At 31.9% G+C, this 16,947-nt stretch overlaps 1 protein-coding gene across 1 annotated transcript in view; it reads left to right on the forward strand.

Moving 5' to 3' along the window:
• The window catches only part of LOC114328487 (harmonin), a 286,928-nt gene extending 269,981 nt beyond the window's left edge, over nucleotides 1-16,947 (forward strand). Inside the window, exons 10-14 of the mRNA XM_028277348.2 lie at nucleotides 1,670-1,870; nucleotides 3,960-4,076; nucleotides 6,695-7,240; nucleotides 14,522-14,729; nucleotides 16,761-16,947. Of these exons, the coding sequence (XP_028133149.1) occupies nucleotides 1,670-1,870; nucleotides 3,960-4,076; nucleotides 6,695-7,240; nucleotides 14,522-14,729; nucleotides 16,761-16,765 (1,077 nt within the window). The 3' untranslated portion in view covers nucleotides 16,766-16,947. The remainder of the gene's footprint in view (nucleotides 1-1,669; nucleotides 1,871-3,959; nucleotides 4,077-6,694; nucleotides 7,241-14,521; nucleotides 14,730-16,760) is intronic.

Genomic DNA, 16,947 nt, shown 5'->3' on the forward strand with positions numbered 1-16,947 from the left:
CACTAACTTTAATTATATGAAATTTATAGAATTTATAGGGCTTTATAGCTTCTATCCTACTCGGTCATCTTATATAACTTAGGGGTTTTAGATTTAACTTAGGAACGTGTAGCTTTATAATATCTCATCTTTTAGTGGAGGAAGAAAAAAAAAAAGGTAAAGTTCTTATACTATATTAAACAAGTTTACTATTTTATTTGACACTTTAGCAGCATCATTCATCATTAAATTTAAGATGTATTCAGTATGCAGCGCGTGGTATAAAAAAGCTCGAGGATTATCCTACCCTTATCATATATGCATATTGGCATCTTTATCATACCCTTGACCTCTCATGTCTTTCATATTTAAATTTTGTAATAGTTCAACTATATAATTAAATAACCCTTTCCCTGTAGTGTCAAATATTATTCGAGAAGCTGGAACTCTCTTGTATTTGAACTTTTTTTAGAATTATCGTTTAATACAACATAACTCTAAATTCGGCTTATTTGCTTTGTACTACTTGAATTTGAGGTACAGTCCATAATTAGGTTGAATAAAATTTGGAACTATGCAGCATACCCTAAAAATATTATTTTTTACTTTAGAAAACATTAATTCTGAAAAACGGATATTCGAAAATTATATTGTTTTTAAAAATACAATAATAGTACAAATTGTTTACTAACAACAAATATAAAATAATATTTTAATATTTTTTTTAGTAATAACACAACATTTAATTTTTTGAGATTTCTCTAGGAATCAATGGAAAAATTAAAATTAAGATTGAATAAAAAAAATATCTCATTTAAAATAAATATTTTTTAACCAAACCTTCGGTTTGGCGCCCTTTCGGGGTTACGCCCGCGTGCGTCGCACGCGTTGCACGCCCGGTCACGGGGGCCCTGCATAGTTCAATCTCAATCAAAAACACAGACTGTCGCGGACCGCGGACCATGAGAAGACCTCTCTCCGCGGTGCGTTGGTGTCCGTGGTCGTCGGCTGTGCTTGATGATCCGTAGAATCGCAGACCGTGGGAAGCCGCTATAACGAGGACAGATAAAGTAAGTGTCGATAACGATTAAAGTAAACTAAAACTCATAAGAGTTGTCGCAGGAAGCGTCCCAAAAGTTTATTTTAAACTATTTTTAAAATTCCACTTAAAATAGACAGTTGGTTTCGTTCTGCTTCAGAGGTGTGCTGGCAGCTCTACTGAAGAGGTCTGTAAGATAGAAACAACTGGCTAGAGATTTTGCATCACCTCTGAATCGAAAGGAAACAACATAAACTGCCTTTTTCAATTCTATCTTTACTCAGATTTGAGTACTAGGAACTTTCTTTCTGACCTTTTCCTAGACGAATGAAAACGGAATGTGACTGCATATTGTAGCGTCCTTTTCGTTCTCTATATTCGTCGTCTCTTGTTCTTATAAATTGTAAAAGTCAGAGATTAAGGATGTAACAGAAAGAAGTTCCAACAAGGAAAGTTTTCAAGTTTAAATAATTATGTGCTATTTTAGTTTTTATTTTAATAGTGAATTTTTTATCTGGGACTTTTCGCTTTTATATAAAAGTCGATGGCTTCATCAAGCCATCGGGCGATGCTAGGAATCTATTCCACTAATGCATCAACAGTTTAGTAAAAGTAAATTATATGAAGTATTTACTGATTTTTATTTTACAGAAAAAAGCAACAAAACCACCAGAAGACACGTCAATCGATGAACAATTACAGAAAAAAAAGTTACTTAGGGGACTTAGTTCTGATCAACAGTTTCAGCACACCAAACTCATGAACGAATTTAAGCAGGCTCATCAAAAAATGTTCAAAACGTCTAGTCTGGATTGTACAAAATCTAATTCCGCTCTAGGGAAAGATACTTTAGTAAGTTTCAAAACCATATTACGTTAAAAATAAATTATATCTACTTTTAGGTGTGCGGGGAGGGGGGGGGGGGCAGGGTATGGTTTTTGAAATCAACATTTCAAGCACATTTTTGTAAACTATGGTAGAATTATTTTTTTTAAATAAAATAAATATATTCAGTACAATTCAAAAACTATTAAAAAAAAAAGAATGTGTGTGTACTTTGTACGCACGTAAGAAGTTATACTTCTAAATATGATTTCAATGAAATAAATATACTTTCGGACAGTTTATTTGTATTTTATTTAAAGATTAAATTAATTTTTACTTACTACTTTCCAAAAATTTTTATTAAAACAATACCAAAAATTAAAAAAAGATTAGAAAACACCAGGATTTGAACCGGGGACCTCTTAATCTTCAGCCCAACGCTCTACCACTGAGCTATACCCTTTTGTTTATACGGGCTACAAGATTTCTCAGACATAGTGACAAACATACGAAGTGAATTATAAAATACTTTAAATATTACTTATTATCTTATTCCCGACGTAGACAAGTCCAAATACACAAAAATTATAATAACAGTTATTTATGATATAAATGTTAAAAGCACAATTTTAAGGCACGAATGTGAAAGATTCGCTTCGCTCATTTCTGCAATAATTCACATAAGTGCCTTAAAAATGTACTTTTTAACACCTATATCATACAATATTTTTTCTACAAACGTCTTATATATCAACAATTATAATTTATTCCTTCTCAATTACAGGACAATACCTACAAAAACTTTTACTTGAACTTGACTGACATTCCATTTTTATATTTTTCTTGACATTACATCAAAACTGCCTATACTGTCAATACGTAAATCATAACAACTATAGAATAACATCTACTTTTATTTTTGTATATTCTAACAAATTTTAATAGTTTTTTTATACAAACGTATTAAAAATGCAATAATACAGTTTAAATTAAATTTAAAAAACCTTTTAAACCACCTTCTCAAATTGCGCAAGTTGTATTATTAATATTAATGTTAATAAATGAAATATAAATATTTTGACGTTTCACAATTTGACAATTCACTTTTAACTGCAGTGCCTTAAAATTTTTAAAGCACTGGTGCTTTAAAGTAGCATTTTTAACGCTCCTATGGAGTGCTATAAATTGCATTTTTAACACGTTTATAGAAAAATATATTTAAAAACACTAATATATCCTTTCCACACCTTTTCTGGACTGATACATACATAAATTAAAACATTTAGTAAAGAACTCCTTATTGTCTGTGTGCTCATGCGCGCAGATTAATAAAATTTCACCCTCAATCGCGCCTAAAGAAGTATAACTTCAAAAAATGCAAGGCAAAATATTGAAAAATAAGACAACTGTGGCAATTTTTTACAGAAAAAATGGATTTTGCGGTAGACATCAGAACTCGCCATTGGATCATGTGAAACAAAACACTCAAAAAGATTTAATTAGTTTATCAGTTTCTCGAGGTAATGCCGGTAGTTATGCAACTACCGTAGAGTTTTAGTTTTAACGATTTTTGACTGTTTGGTATCATTTAGAAATCAAAATAACGAAATATTTTGTAAAAAGGGTGAAAATCAATATATTTATTATTGTTAAACAAAAATAAGCAAAAACTAAAAAAATATCTCGGCAGCTTTACCTCACTAAATGTCTAAAGAAAATCTGTACAAAATTTCAGGAGGATCGGTCAACTAGTTTTTGAGTTACAATGTCCACCGCTTTTGAAAAAAGCAGTTTTGAGAAAAACGCGTATATAGTTTTTACAAATTTTATTTTCAATTTTTTTTGACTGTCAAATCGTAAAGTGATGCACTGAATATGTTTTTGAATCGCGGCGAACAGCTGTTGAACGTTTCCCACTACGCTCAGAAGCACTGGCGCGTAACTGCTGCAAAGCAAGTCGAAAGCAGGGATATTCAATATGCTGTATTTGCGGTAATTTTGCTCTGATCGATCTGAAATTTTCAGACAGTATTTTTGAAGTTATGTACTTTCATTTCAAATAATAAAAAAATCCCCTTAAAATTGACTTAATTATTAGGAATATTTAAAATTTCAGGAGAGGCTTGCCCACAAGGAACTGTCCCAAAAATTGTCAGATCGTTTGCTCAACTTAGCCAGTAATGAAAACAACAGACCTCAAGAGGTTTCCTCACCACCTCCACCACCACCCCCTGTAAGTATTTTATATGAAATTATTTTTGAATATTATTGTAGAGCTATTTTCTTGTGTCATTAATAATACACAATGATAATACTTACTGTTTATAATGGGAATTAACCTCAATTAAAATATTTTTCTTTTGACGTTTGTTGTTCTTATCAAAATTGGTATAAAATTAAAATATTAATGCCCGAATGGTATATTATTTGACAAAATGACATGTTTTCGAAGTCAGTTAAGTATGATACAATTCCTTAGGGCGATATTTTGAAAAATAACAGCCTAAAGTATTAAATTTAAATAACTAGTTAAATACTGTCAAGTTGACAAACAACCTAAGTAAAACTATGGTTATCACAATTACGTTACGACTATTGCTGGTAAATGTACTTATTTGAAAACTAATTAATTCACAATTTATTCAAATTATTTGCATATAAAGAATAATTTAGTCAGACATTAAACGTTGAAGGTACCACGGATATTATAGATAATAACGCTTTCGGTCAACGTATATCCCTCGGGCCAAAGGCCCTCAGTATATACACCATTGACCTCAAGCGTTATTATGCTTATAATACCCTTGGTACCTTAATAACTATAATATTGTGAATTATTAAAATTAAAAGATTTATAATAGTGCTTGTAAATAGTGTTTCTTAAAAACCCAATAAATTTTGCTCGATTACATATACAGGCAAGACATCTACAAAAATCGCGAAATGCATAAAAAATAAGGAAAGGAAAACGCCAGTTTTCAGAACAAAGAATAACTTAGTTAATTAAAAAGAACAACAAGAGCCAAAAGAAAAAGCACTTAGTGGTATATATGCTACGGTTGATGTGATAAATCCGGTATGTATTAATAATTACCGGTAAATATTAATAGTATCCATAGCAGCTGGTCAATGATTAATAAAGCCTTTATAATTAGATTTACCGGCTATTATTAATAATTTCCTAAGAATCCTGGTTAATGTAATAAAAACGCATTTTGGGCTTCACTATTGTCTATTTATGAAAGTTGATAATAAAGTTAAACACTTAAACACAATTTATCAATAAAAAAACTCAACTAGACATCTTATGAGTAAAAACAAAATGATACACACGCATTAGGCTTTAAGTTACTAGACTATAATTATTTGTTTTTATAGGAAAGGCTCTTGTGGCACTTAGAATTACAAAGAAAGCTTAATTTTTTGCGTTTGCAGCGTTTTTAATTACATTGGCCGCTACAATAATTGCAGTGGTGGAATCCTTGAGTGTCTAAATTCGAATCTTTACGAACGCATGCACTGAGACTTATCTCAGTATCAGGCGCTTCATTGACTGAAGTAAGTGTTTCCTTGCAGGTGACAAAAATTCGATTCTTGCATGAAGTTGGTGTAAAATGCCATGCTTATTGCCTAGCTTGTATAGCTTTTCATCTGTAACAGAAATAATAATGGCAATAATATTTCGGCTATCGTCCTTGGCTCTATCAACTTCTGGAATTCGAACTCTAACATTTTAACCTACTTTTTCAACAGGGAATCTATCATTAGATGCTTTAACATTCTGTCAGATTCTTTTACAATTTTCTTTTGAAGTTTTGTCAATTGCAGTGCCATCTTGTTCGTCTCCCTCATTGTCTTTAACGCCAATACTGGTATTGTCTTCCTCATTGCCAGCAAGTATCGCACACGCATTATGTTCGATTAGGCTGTTAGTGTTACCTGTATCTTCAATATTCGCTAACTATGAATCCTCGGTTGTACTGTTGAGTTCCATATCACCACGGTGCTTTGCTCCATCACCAGCGTCATCAGAATGATCTGCTATTATCGCTTCTAAATCTTCTTCTGATTTCGGATAAAGTACCAGGAGGTAAGGTTGTTTTTAATCCTACTTTAGCCTTATGTATTTAATACGTTAAATAGTGTATTACACAGTGGTTGCTTCCGACTAAATACATATTGACTAACACTGTGGTATGTTATGCACTATACTCCGTATTTAGCTCTGCTATATCGTAGTGAATAATAAAAATAAACCTCCCTATACTCCGCAAGCTTCTACGCACTTAACGCAATTGAAATTTATCACATTTACCGTTCTAATCAGGGATTTATTAATAATTACCGGTTGATGTGATTAATTCTGGGATATTTATTAGTTTTACCTAGCTATTCGGTTTGCATTAATAGTAATCGGTAATTATTAATAATTTCCAATTAATCATACTTTCCGTAACATATATACAAATATACATGTGGTTACTGCCCAAAAAGTTACATCGGTCAAACTGGTAGAACTTTTAACACACGTATAGCAGAACACAAATACGTCATTCTACATATGCACTTCACCTACTATATCATAATAATTGTTTTAATGACCTATTTCAAATTCCCTCCCTTCTCATTTTATTTAGTTAAAGACTATACATTGTAGACGCATAGTAAAAATACATCACTTGAGAAAATGACCCTGCGAAAACAGGTGTAGTGAAGATATTTTATATTGTAATACATTTTGTGGAAATGTAGAAAATAAGAGGTTTTTAGTGTTTCATTCTTAGTTTAATTAAAATTTTTAAAAGCAAACATTTTTAGTCAAATATCTTTAACGATATAATTTTTTTGCAGCCTCCATCACAGATTCTTCCATCTCCTACAATTCAATCACCTTCAGTCAACTCCAGTACCCCACCAGCTCCCAAAATAAAACCCAAAGCCCCACCTGTTCCCATTAAACGTTCCGTGCTGTCTTGCTATCAACCTCCACCTTGTCCGACCCCAGATTATGACACACTAAGTTTGTCTTCTACTTCTTCTACCATAAAACCAGCACACGTCCACGAATCAGTAGAAATGGACTCGTTAGAGTCTTTCAAAATGCACAACCCGAACCATGTGACACCCAAACCACCTGGTACATATTTCCAGAAGAGGGATTTATGCTCTAAGTTGTCAAACGGGTCAGTAGCATCATCAGCTGGAAAGGAAAGGCCCAAATCTGTAAATATTAGTATTGGGGAGTATGCTGTGGTGAGAAGTCCGCCCAGGAAATTGGATTTTTTGAAGAACGGAACTCTGGGGAGAAAGAGCGTTGGGAATAGTCCAGGAAACTTGGCTTATGAATTGACACAAACGCTAAACAAGTCAAATTTAAGGAAAAGAACGGAATCAATGGTAAGAAATTATTTTCAATTATGTCTTCTATTGATATGTTTTTAAGACTTTGTATTACTTACTTACTCCATACCTCTAAATGCCTCCATTCCTCTCTGTCTAGAGCAATCTCCATCGAATTCTTCACGAGCATAGCTAAGGTTTCTACACGAGCGAGACACCCTCAAAAAAGCGCTTAGTTTTTGAGATACTGACCACGGAGGGGTGAATGGCTAATTTTATTCATACTTTATATTTTTGAGGGTCCTGAAAACGAAAATGAAGTTTATTTTGAATTTTATGTGGGGGAACATTGTCAGAATCGTAATTTTAACCTAAAAATAAAAAAAAAATAAAATCACGTTTTTTTGCGTTTACCGCGCTACAACTCTGTTCGATTTTAATTTTTTTTCTGAAATTTATACAGTATATAGCTCTAACATTTATGAAGACAACGGTACCTGTTTCAAGCTTTTATTCCTATCCTGATAAAGGTTATGACTTTTTCAAAGGAAAAGGTGCGGATTTGCGCATTGCAAAGTTTAATCGCAAAAGTTGTGTGACGAAGTTTAAAATTTAGCTTCTTAATCACGTTTATGTTAAAGTAGAGAGTACAAAGAAGTTTTCTGGTAAGTTTTAGATCAAATTGCTTTATAGAAAAAAAAAATAGTGCAACTTTTAATGTCGACATTAGAAATCCCCAATATAACGCTTATTTTTCAAGATACTGACCATGGGAGGAGACTGGCTAATTTTGGTCTTAGATCATGTTTTTAACCGTGATGAAAACGAAAATGAAATTTATTTTAAATTTTAGGTGGGGGAATATTGTCAAAATTGCAATTGTACCCTAAAAATAAAAAAAATTAAATCACGTTTTTTGCGTTTAGCTCGCTACAACTCTGGTCCGTTTTAATATTTTTTTCTAAAGTTTGTACACTATTATACAATCGCTCACTTTTTTGAAAACAATGGTTTCTGCTTTAAACTTTTAGTCTTATTCTAGTAAAAGTTATGAATCTTTTAAAGTACAAGGTGCAGATTCGTGAATTCCAAAGTTTAATCGCAGAATTTGACTGACAAAATTTGAAATATAAATTTTAAATCAAATTCAAAAATAAAACATGAGTACAAAGAAGTTTTCTGGAAAGTTTTGGATTAAAATGTTTTATAGAAAACAAATGGTGCAACGTTTAACATCTACGTTATATATCCCCAAAATAATGCTAATTTTTCGAGATACTCATCATTGGTGGTGAATGGCTAATTTTGGTCTTACTTTATGTTTTTGATGGTGCTGAATACGAAAATCAAGTTTATTTTGAATTTTGGATGGGAGAAATTTGTCAAAGTTGCAATTTTGCCATAAAAATAAAAAAAGTAAAACCACGTTTTTCTTAAAATTAAAAGTTGCACCATAATTTTTCTATCACACATTTAGACCTAAAACTCTTCATAAAACTTCTTTGAACTCTATGGTTTAACATAAACGTAATTAAATGGATAAATTTTAAATTTTGTCACTTAATTTTTGCGATTTAACTCTGCAATTCACTAATCTGCACCTTTTATTTTTTTAAATTCATAACTTTTATAAAAAAAAGACTGAAAGACTACAGTTACTTTCATAGTCTTCACAAAGGTAAGAAATATATGCCGTAGAAACTTTATAAAAAAATAATAAAATGGAACAGAGTTGTAGCGAGTTAAACGTAAAAATTCGTGACTTCACTGTTTTTTAATTTTTAAGTTAAAATTGCGATTTTGACAATGTTTCCTCACATAAAATTCAAAATAAACCTCTTTTTCATTGTCAGCACCATCTAAAACATAAAATAAGACCAAAATTAGCCATTCACCTCCCATGGTCAGTATCTCGAAAAATAAGCGTTATTTTGGGGATGTATAACGTCTATATTAAAAGTTGCGCCATTTTTTTTCTATTAAACATTTGTAACTAAAACTTTCCAGAAAACTTCTTTGTACTCTATGTTTTAACATAAACGTGATTAATAAGATAAAGTTTAAATTTTGCCTCTTAACTTTTGCGATTAAACTTTGCAATTCACGAATCTGCACCTTGTACTTTAAAAAATTCATAACTTTTACTAGAATAAGACTAAAATCTTAAAACAGATACCGTTGTCTTCAAAAAAGTGAGCAACATATAGCGTACAAACCTTAGACAAAAATATTAAAATCGGCCAGAGTTGTAGCGAGTTAAACGCAAAAAACGTGATTTCACTTTTTTATGTTTATGGTAAAATTGCGATTTTGACAATATTCCCCCACCTGAAATTTAAAATAAATTTCATTTTCGTTTTCAGCACCGTCAAAAAAACATAATCTAAGACCAAAATTAGCCATTCAATACCCATGGTCAGTATCTCGAAAAATAACCGTTATATTGGAGATTTCTAATGTCGATAATAAAAGTTGCACCATTTTTTTCTATAAAACATTTTGATCCAAAATTTTCCAGAAAACTTCTTTGTACTCTCTATTTTAACATAAACATGATTAAAAGGCTAAATTTTAAATTTCGTCACTTAACTTTTGCGATTAAACTTTGCAATGCACAAATCCGCACCTTTTCCTTTGAAAAATTCATAACCTTTATCAGAATAAAAAGTAAAGCTTAAAGCAGATATCGTTGTCTTCAGAACTGTTAGGGCTATATACTGTAAAAATTTCAGAAAAAAATATTAAAATTGAACAGAGTTGTAGCGAGGTAAACGCAAAAAAACGTGATTTATTTTTTTTTATTTTTAGGTTAAAATTACGATTTTGACAATGTTCCCCCGCATAAAATTCAATTTAAACTTCATTTTCGTTTTCAGCACCTTCGAAAATATGAAGTATGAATAAAATTAGCCATTCACCTCTCCGTGGTCAGTACCTGGTCATTTTAGGGGTATCTCCCGTTCGCCTATTCCTGTTATATTATCTCTCCACCCGAGTTGAGATTGTCCACGTGGTCTTCTTCCAACTGGGACTTCTTCCAATACAAGCCTTACTGTTCTTTCGTCAGAATGTCTTCTAAGGTGTTGTGACCATTGGAGTCTTCTGGACTTTATTATTTCTTTTATTATGTTAGCGTCTCGATACAGTTCTTGAAACTCTTTGTTAGTTCTTTTCCTACATTATCCTGCTGTTTCATCAAGCACAGGCCCAAAGATCTTCGTTAGTATTTTTCTTTTATCAAACACGACATCGTGCACGTTTCGCTATCATACATCACTACTGGTCGTTTGATTCTTTTATAATATAGTTGTATCTTTGTATGTCTTGTTAGTTGTTTTGATTTTATATGGTTTTGAAGGGTCTAAAGCTAAAGTCATCTGTTGTCGGCTTGTGTTCTATTATTTATTTCTTGTGATCCGTTTTGTCTGATTATTATTTGTTCCAGAGCTAAGTTCAAGAGTTGTGGTGAATGTGCATTTTCATGTTTTAGGCCATTGTTTATTCCAAATATCTACAGAGTATCGTTCTCGAACTCTCATCTTACATCGTAACCGTTTCATACACATCCGTATAAAATTTACTAGTTTTTTTGAAAAGCTAAGTTCCTGCTTTGCTGTCCACAGTCTAGACCTGCACATGCACACTTTATTAAATGTCTGTTTAAAATCTATGAACATTTGATAAAACTCCCAGCATACATATTTCCATTGTTGTTCTGAAGCTATTTCCTTGTGGCATTTTTATAATCAACTATTTTTAATGGGAATAAGCCACAATTTTACCAAAAAAAAAATGATTTTATTAACGTTTCGAAGCCCAAATCGGGTTTCATTGTCAAAATACAAAATACTACTGATAGTAGTATTTTGTATTTTGATAGTAGTATTTTGTATTTTGACAACGAAACCCGATTTGGACTTCGAAACGTTAATAAAATCATTTTTTTGGTAAAATTGTGGCTTATTCCCATTAAAAATAGTTGATTATATTTCCATTATCTGTTCATTGTGAATATCTGGTCAAAAGTAGAGAGTCCAGGTCTAAATCCGCATTGATAATCCCCATAATCCCCAGCGATTTCTTCTGAGCACGTTTTGGTTATTTCTGGCATAATGTTTGTATGGACTTTGTAGGATGATTGTAGGAAGACTTTATATTGGTACTTCAAAATGACCATTATATACATATACAAAATTCACAGAAAACCTAGTACTGCTTCAGTATCTTAACGTTTTTTGCAGCTCAAGTACTAAATTTATAATTTGTGTCAATGTATTAAATATTTTAGTACCCAACAACAGAGCTTCTTAGTCAAATCTAAAGCAATATTCTTCAATAGAGCTAAGCAACTCATACTGTGATAAGTACATAAATTGATAATTTTAGAATTGTATACAGGGTGAGGCAAATAAAGGGCCTATTAGAAATATCTCGAGAACTAAAGGCAACAGAATCATGAAAATTGGAATAAACGGGTTTTGAAGGATGATCTATTAAATGAAAATATTTTCATCTCTTTGCAACTTCCGGTTATACCGGAAGTTGCTTATAACTTCGTTTTTTTTAATGGGACACCCTGTATATTTTTACATTTTTGGATTCTCTTCGATGTCTTTTTTCTTAAAATATGAGGTTTTGTAATATTATACAGGGTATTTTAAAAGATAACTACGTTTTTTTTGTTAATTTCGTAGCAAAATTAACACCCTGTAGAATTGTAGTAGTTTGACATCTAAAACTCTACTTACGATCAAATGATTTTTAATATACTCTACTATTGTTAAGAATCATTAGTATAGCTAAATTTTTAATTTTAGTATACAGGGTTGGTCGAAACTCGGAATTAGTATTATCTGAGTTTTCTTAAATGGAACACCCTGTATTTTAGTATTGTAATGAAATTATATTTTATGGTACTTTTTTATTTCTTAATCATTCCCTATACCTAACTGCTTTAATTTGTGCTTAATTGTTAATCGCACCAACAATCTTAACTACGTAGGTATTTTGATAGCTGAACCATTATTGGTAATTTTAAGGACCAGTCTGGATTAATATGAATTTATTTCTAAAAAATTATTTGGGATTGAGTATTTTCACGGCCAACCTAATAAAATTTTACGTATTTTTTGTTGCAATTAATGTTTAGCTTGAATCACCAATAACTCACAAATTAAAGCAGTTAGGTATAGGGAATGCTGTATACTAAAATTAAAAATTTAGCTATACTAATGATTCTTAACAATAGTAGAGTATCTTAGAAATCATTTGAACGTAAGTAAAGTTTTAGATGTCAAACTACTACAATTCTACAGGGTGTTAATTTTGCTACGAAATTAATAAAAAAACGTAATTATCTTTTAAAATACCCTGTATAATATTACAAGACCTCATATTTTAAGAAAGAAGACATCGAAGAGAATCCAAAAATGTAAAAATATACAGGGTGTCCCATTTAAAAAAACGAAGTTATAAGCAACTTCCGGTATAACCGGAAGTTGCAAAGAGATGAAAATATTTTCATTTAATATATCATCCTTCAAAACCCCTTTATTCCAATTTTCATGATTCTGTTGCCTTTAGTTCTCGAGATATTTCTAATAGGCCAGTTATCTGCCTCACCCTATATATCTTTATAGTAGGGGAGGAAAGTATGCTAAATGTGCAGTCACTCGATCGCTTTGGGGACCTACTGGGTTGTGAAGAGTAGGTTCTAAAACCAAAAAAGGTTAAGTAAAGTTTTCCATTTTAGTGGGGACTTTCCATTTTTAATTTAATTTTCCATTTCCAACAATCGCCTTTTCCGATTATAGCGCCATCTATCCATAATTCGAAAAAATATTTCAAATAAAAGTTACTTATTTTTACGTAAGGAATCCGAATCTGCAATAAAAAATGGGGGCTCCTATTTAAAATTTTAAAGTAACCTCTCACCCCACATCCGTGGGGGGTCGTGTTTGGTGCCATTCGATAGATTTTTCAAACATATTGAATAAGTGCATTTTTCAGTTTTTCGATCTGGTGTTCGTTTCGCGAAATATCGCGGGATTCGTATTTAAAATTTTTAATTTACCCTTCCACCCCTCTCCGTGGGCAGTCGTGTTTGGTATCATTCGATAGATTTTTGACAAATATTTAGCACGTATTTTTTAGTTTTTAGATATATCGTTAATTTCGCGAAATATTCGCATTTTTCTTGTGAAACTTTGTGACTCACCCATTTCCTTACGCCCCGCTTAATCGTCAGATTTCTGAAATATACACTGTTTTGCATGTACTTAACTTACCTTATCTTAATCTGACAATTTCGAGTTTTTCTAAGGATAGATTTTCTTTTCGGCCCCCCCTTAACGAACTCCCCTGTGTTTAGAGCCAATATATGGTAGAGGTACATCTACAGGATACTAGGGTTCTCCCCATATGATAATCTGACGCGCTCGAGTTACTGCAAAAATCCTCGCTTGTGCTCCCCTACCATTATAAACATACAGTATGGTGCAAATGAAAGGAATAAATTCCTTATTTCGTAAACCGGCGACTTTAAGAAAAAATCCCGAAATAGGTCGATTTTTATTTTTAAATTATGATATTTTGACATTTATGTCATACTAGTGGTCGTGTGCTAGCTCATTTGAAATTAATTATTTATTCAGCAATATCAACATTTACATAATTATTTATACAGGGTGTCCAAAAAATATTTTAAATTAAATTATTTTACAAAAAAAGAAGAATTTATGTAATTTATTTAATTCACAATACATTATACTGCTGTCAGTAATTAGATAAAAATATTTATATCGCAAATAAACATTGCTTTTCGCTTAAATTAAATGTTCAAACTTCCAAGAGGTAGGTGGCTGTCGGGAGCTGGCTTGAAAATTTAAATTTAAATTTAAATTTAATCGAAAAGCAATGTTTATTTGTGAAATAAACATTTTTTTCTGTTTTCGGGCAACAATAAAATGCATTTTAAATTAAATAAATTACATATATTCTTTTATTTTTTTGTCAAATGATTTAATTAAAAAAAATTTTTTTGACACGCTGTACAAATAATTATGTAAATGTTTATATTACTGAATAGAGAATTGAATGACCTTTCAAATGAGCTAGCACATGACCTCTATTCACATTTAAAAAATCATCGATTACGTCATCACACCCAGATGGATGACGTCACTAGTATCACATACATGCCAAAATATCATAATTTAAAAATCAAAATCGACCTGTTTCGGGATTTTTCTTTAAAGTCGCCGGTTTACGAAATAATGAATGTATTCCTTTCATTTGCACCATAGGTACTGTATAATAAAGTTATTGTGTATTTTTTAGGATGATCTGTTGAACACACCAGAAATAAGAGCTCAAAGCAACGGAACAGTCCGTATATCTGTTAGTAACTTGGCAAAGGAATTTGCTAAATCTACCAGCGACCTCACTGAAGATTACGAGGTGACGTCCAAAACAGGAAATCGAATAATGATTAACATTAATCAGGAGAAAATGAACGGTGTTGAACGAATGTCCAACAACACTTACGGTATTTTTATTATATTAAGTTTTAGTATACCTACAGTCGGAAAAATGAAAGAATATCCCTGAACGATCTCATCAATCACTTATTTTGTATTTGCTGTCTTTTTCTATAAATAACAAACGTTTGTTATAGAAAAAGACAGCAAATACAAAATAAGTGCTTGATGTAATCGTTCATGGGTATTCTTTCATTTTTCCGACTGTATGCTTTTTATTTTATAAATCTTGTATTTTTTAAATTAGTTACTTGAATCGTAATAATGCCTCATACTTCTAACTTTGTCTCTAGTTAAATGTCTGTTACTACCACGTTTTCTAAGTAGGGACCATGCTTTTTTGCTCGATTTGCTGAAGTCTAGTTTTTCCACATTTTCTATCCATATTTGTCATCTGGCTGCATTTATACTGTTCAGTAGTTCGTCCGAAATATCGTGGTCTTGGCTTTCGTTGTATTTTTAATATAATTTTTCACACTTGTCATCCCATCTCGGGACATACTTTTTACCATATTCTTTGTTATAGTTTTCTTTGCTGTAGTGATACCTGTGCCAACAAATCTTAACTAGTTTTCTTGTGTTTGAGTTATTCATGCCAGGCATTTGTACATTCTCTCAGCGAAAATTGCCCTTTGTGGTTTTTTAAAGTACCTAGGTCAAGACACCTAGGTCGAAGCTTGATAGCTATCAACCGGTAGAGCAGGCAGGATTCCGATTAGCAGTACAGCGGATCATCTTCTTACAGTCAAAACGCTAATAGAGAAAGCCAGTTAAATCACTTGAACTTATACATTGGATTCGTTGATCTGAAAAGGCATTCGACTCCATAGAACTTTGGGTAATAGAGAGAGCTATGAACAACTGTAGGATAGATTCTCGATACAGAATTCTCATACATAATATTTACAAGAAAGCTACAATGAAAAGACAAATAGACGAGAAAATCAACAGAGGAGTTCGCCAGGGAGACGTTATATCGCCAAAAATATTCACACTGGGACTGGAAGACGTGTTCAAAGACATTAACTGGGTAGATAAAGGAATAAATGTTAATTGAAGAAAACTGAGTCATCTGAGATATGCTGACGACATTGTAATATTCGCTACAAGTTTCGAAGAATTACAAACCATGATGACGCAACTATTTTAAGCTTCGGAAAAAGTAGATCTTAAGATGAACTTGGAAAAATCAAAAATAATGACGAATATACCGAACATTAGAAAAATAACATTGAACGACATAAATTTAGAAACAGTAAGCGAATACATCTACCTAGGACAGATAATGAAAGTTAACAAAGAAAATCAAACTGCCGAAATTACCAGAAGAATAAGGTTAGCGTGGGCAGGATTTGGAAAACTGATTTGGATTTTGAAACACACTAAAATAGAACAATATTTTGAAACCAGAGTTTACGATCAGTGTATCCTCCCTATACTCACGTATGGCTTACAGACGTAGACACTCACCAAGGCCAATATGGATAAAATAGTAAAGGCCTAAAGTGCGATGAAAAGAGCCTCAGGGTGAGGCTTATAGACGAAAAAGAAATAAATGGATAAGAAGCAAAACCAAAGTAAAAGAAGCAGGAGAACATGCTGCCAAATTAAAATGGAGCTTCCCAGGACACAATTCCCGACTGAATGATAAACGATGGAATCACGACAAAGGAGATGGGCTGATAACTTTACTTTAAGAAGTTTGGAGGACACAACTGGAAACAGGTGGCGCAAAATAGACAACACTGGATTTAATTGGGGGAGGCCTATGTCCAAAGTTGGATTACTTACAGCTGAAGAAGAGAAGAAGAAGAGAGGTCGAGGAAAAGATGCTCTTTTCCTCGGATTACTATTGCTGTTTTGATGACAACTTCTTATATAATAATTGATCTATGTTGGCTACGTGATAAATCTGGGAGTACTGTACCTAGGTGAAGCTGCCAGGGGTTGATTGTTTTCGTTTTCGTTATTTTATTTTGTTTAAGCTACTAAGAGCTGCTGTTATAATGTTTGTAATGCCTTTGCTTTATTTGTTTTAGGTTAAACCAATCAAAATCATTTTGGGAGTGTACCAAGTACCAAGTGCAAATATTAATCTCTAATCGATTATTTAGTAAAATAAATAGCTTAAGTTGTTATTTTTATATTATTTATAAATCTCTTTTTCTATTGCCAATTGTTATTTTTTATATGTACGTATATGTTAAATAAATAAGTATATAAGTA

The sequence above is a fragment of the Diabrotica virgifera genome, chromosome 3 (genome assembly GCF_917563875.1).
Source record: "Diabrotica virgifera virgifera chromosome 3, PGI_DIABVI_V3a".
Classification (NCBI taxonomy): Eukaryota; Metazoa; Arthropoda; class Insecta; order Coleoptera; family Chrysomelidae; genus Diabrotica; species Diabrotica virgifera.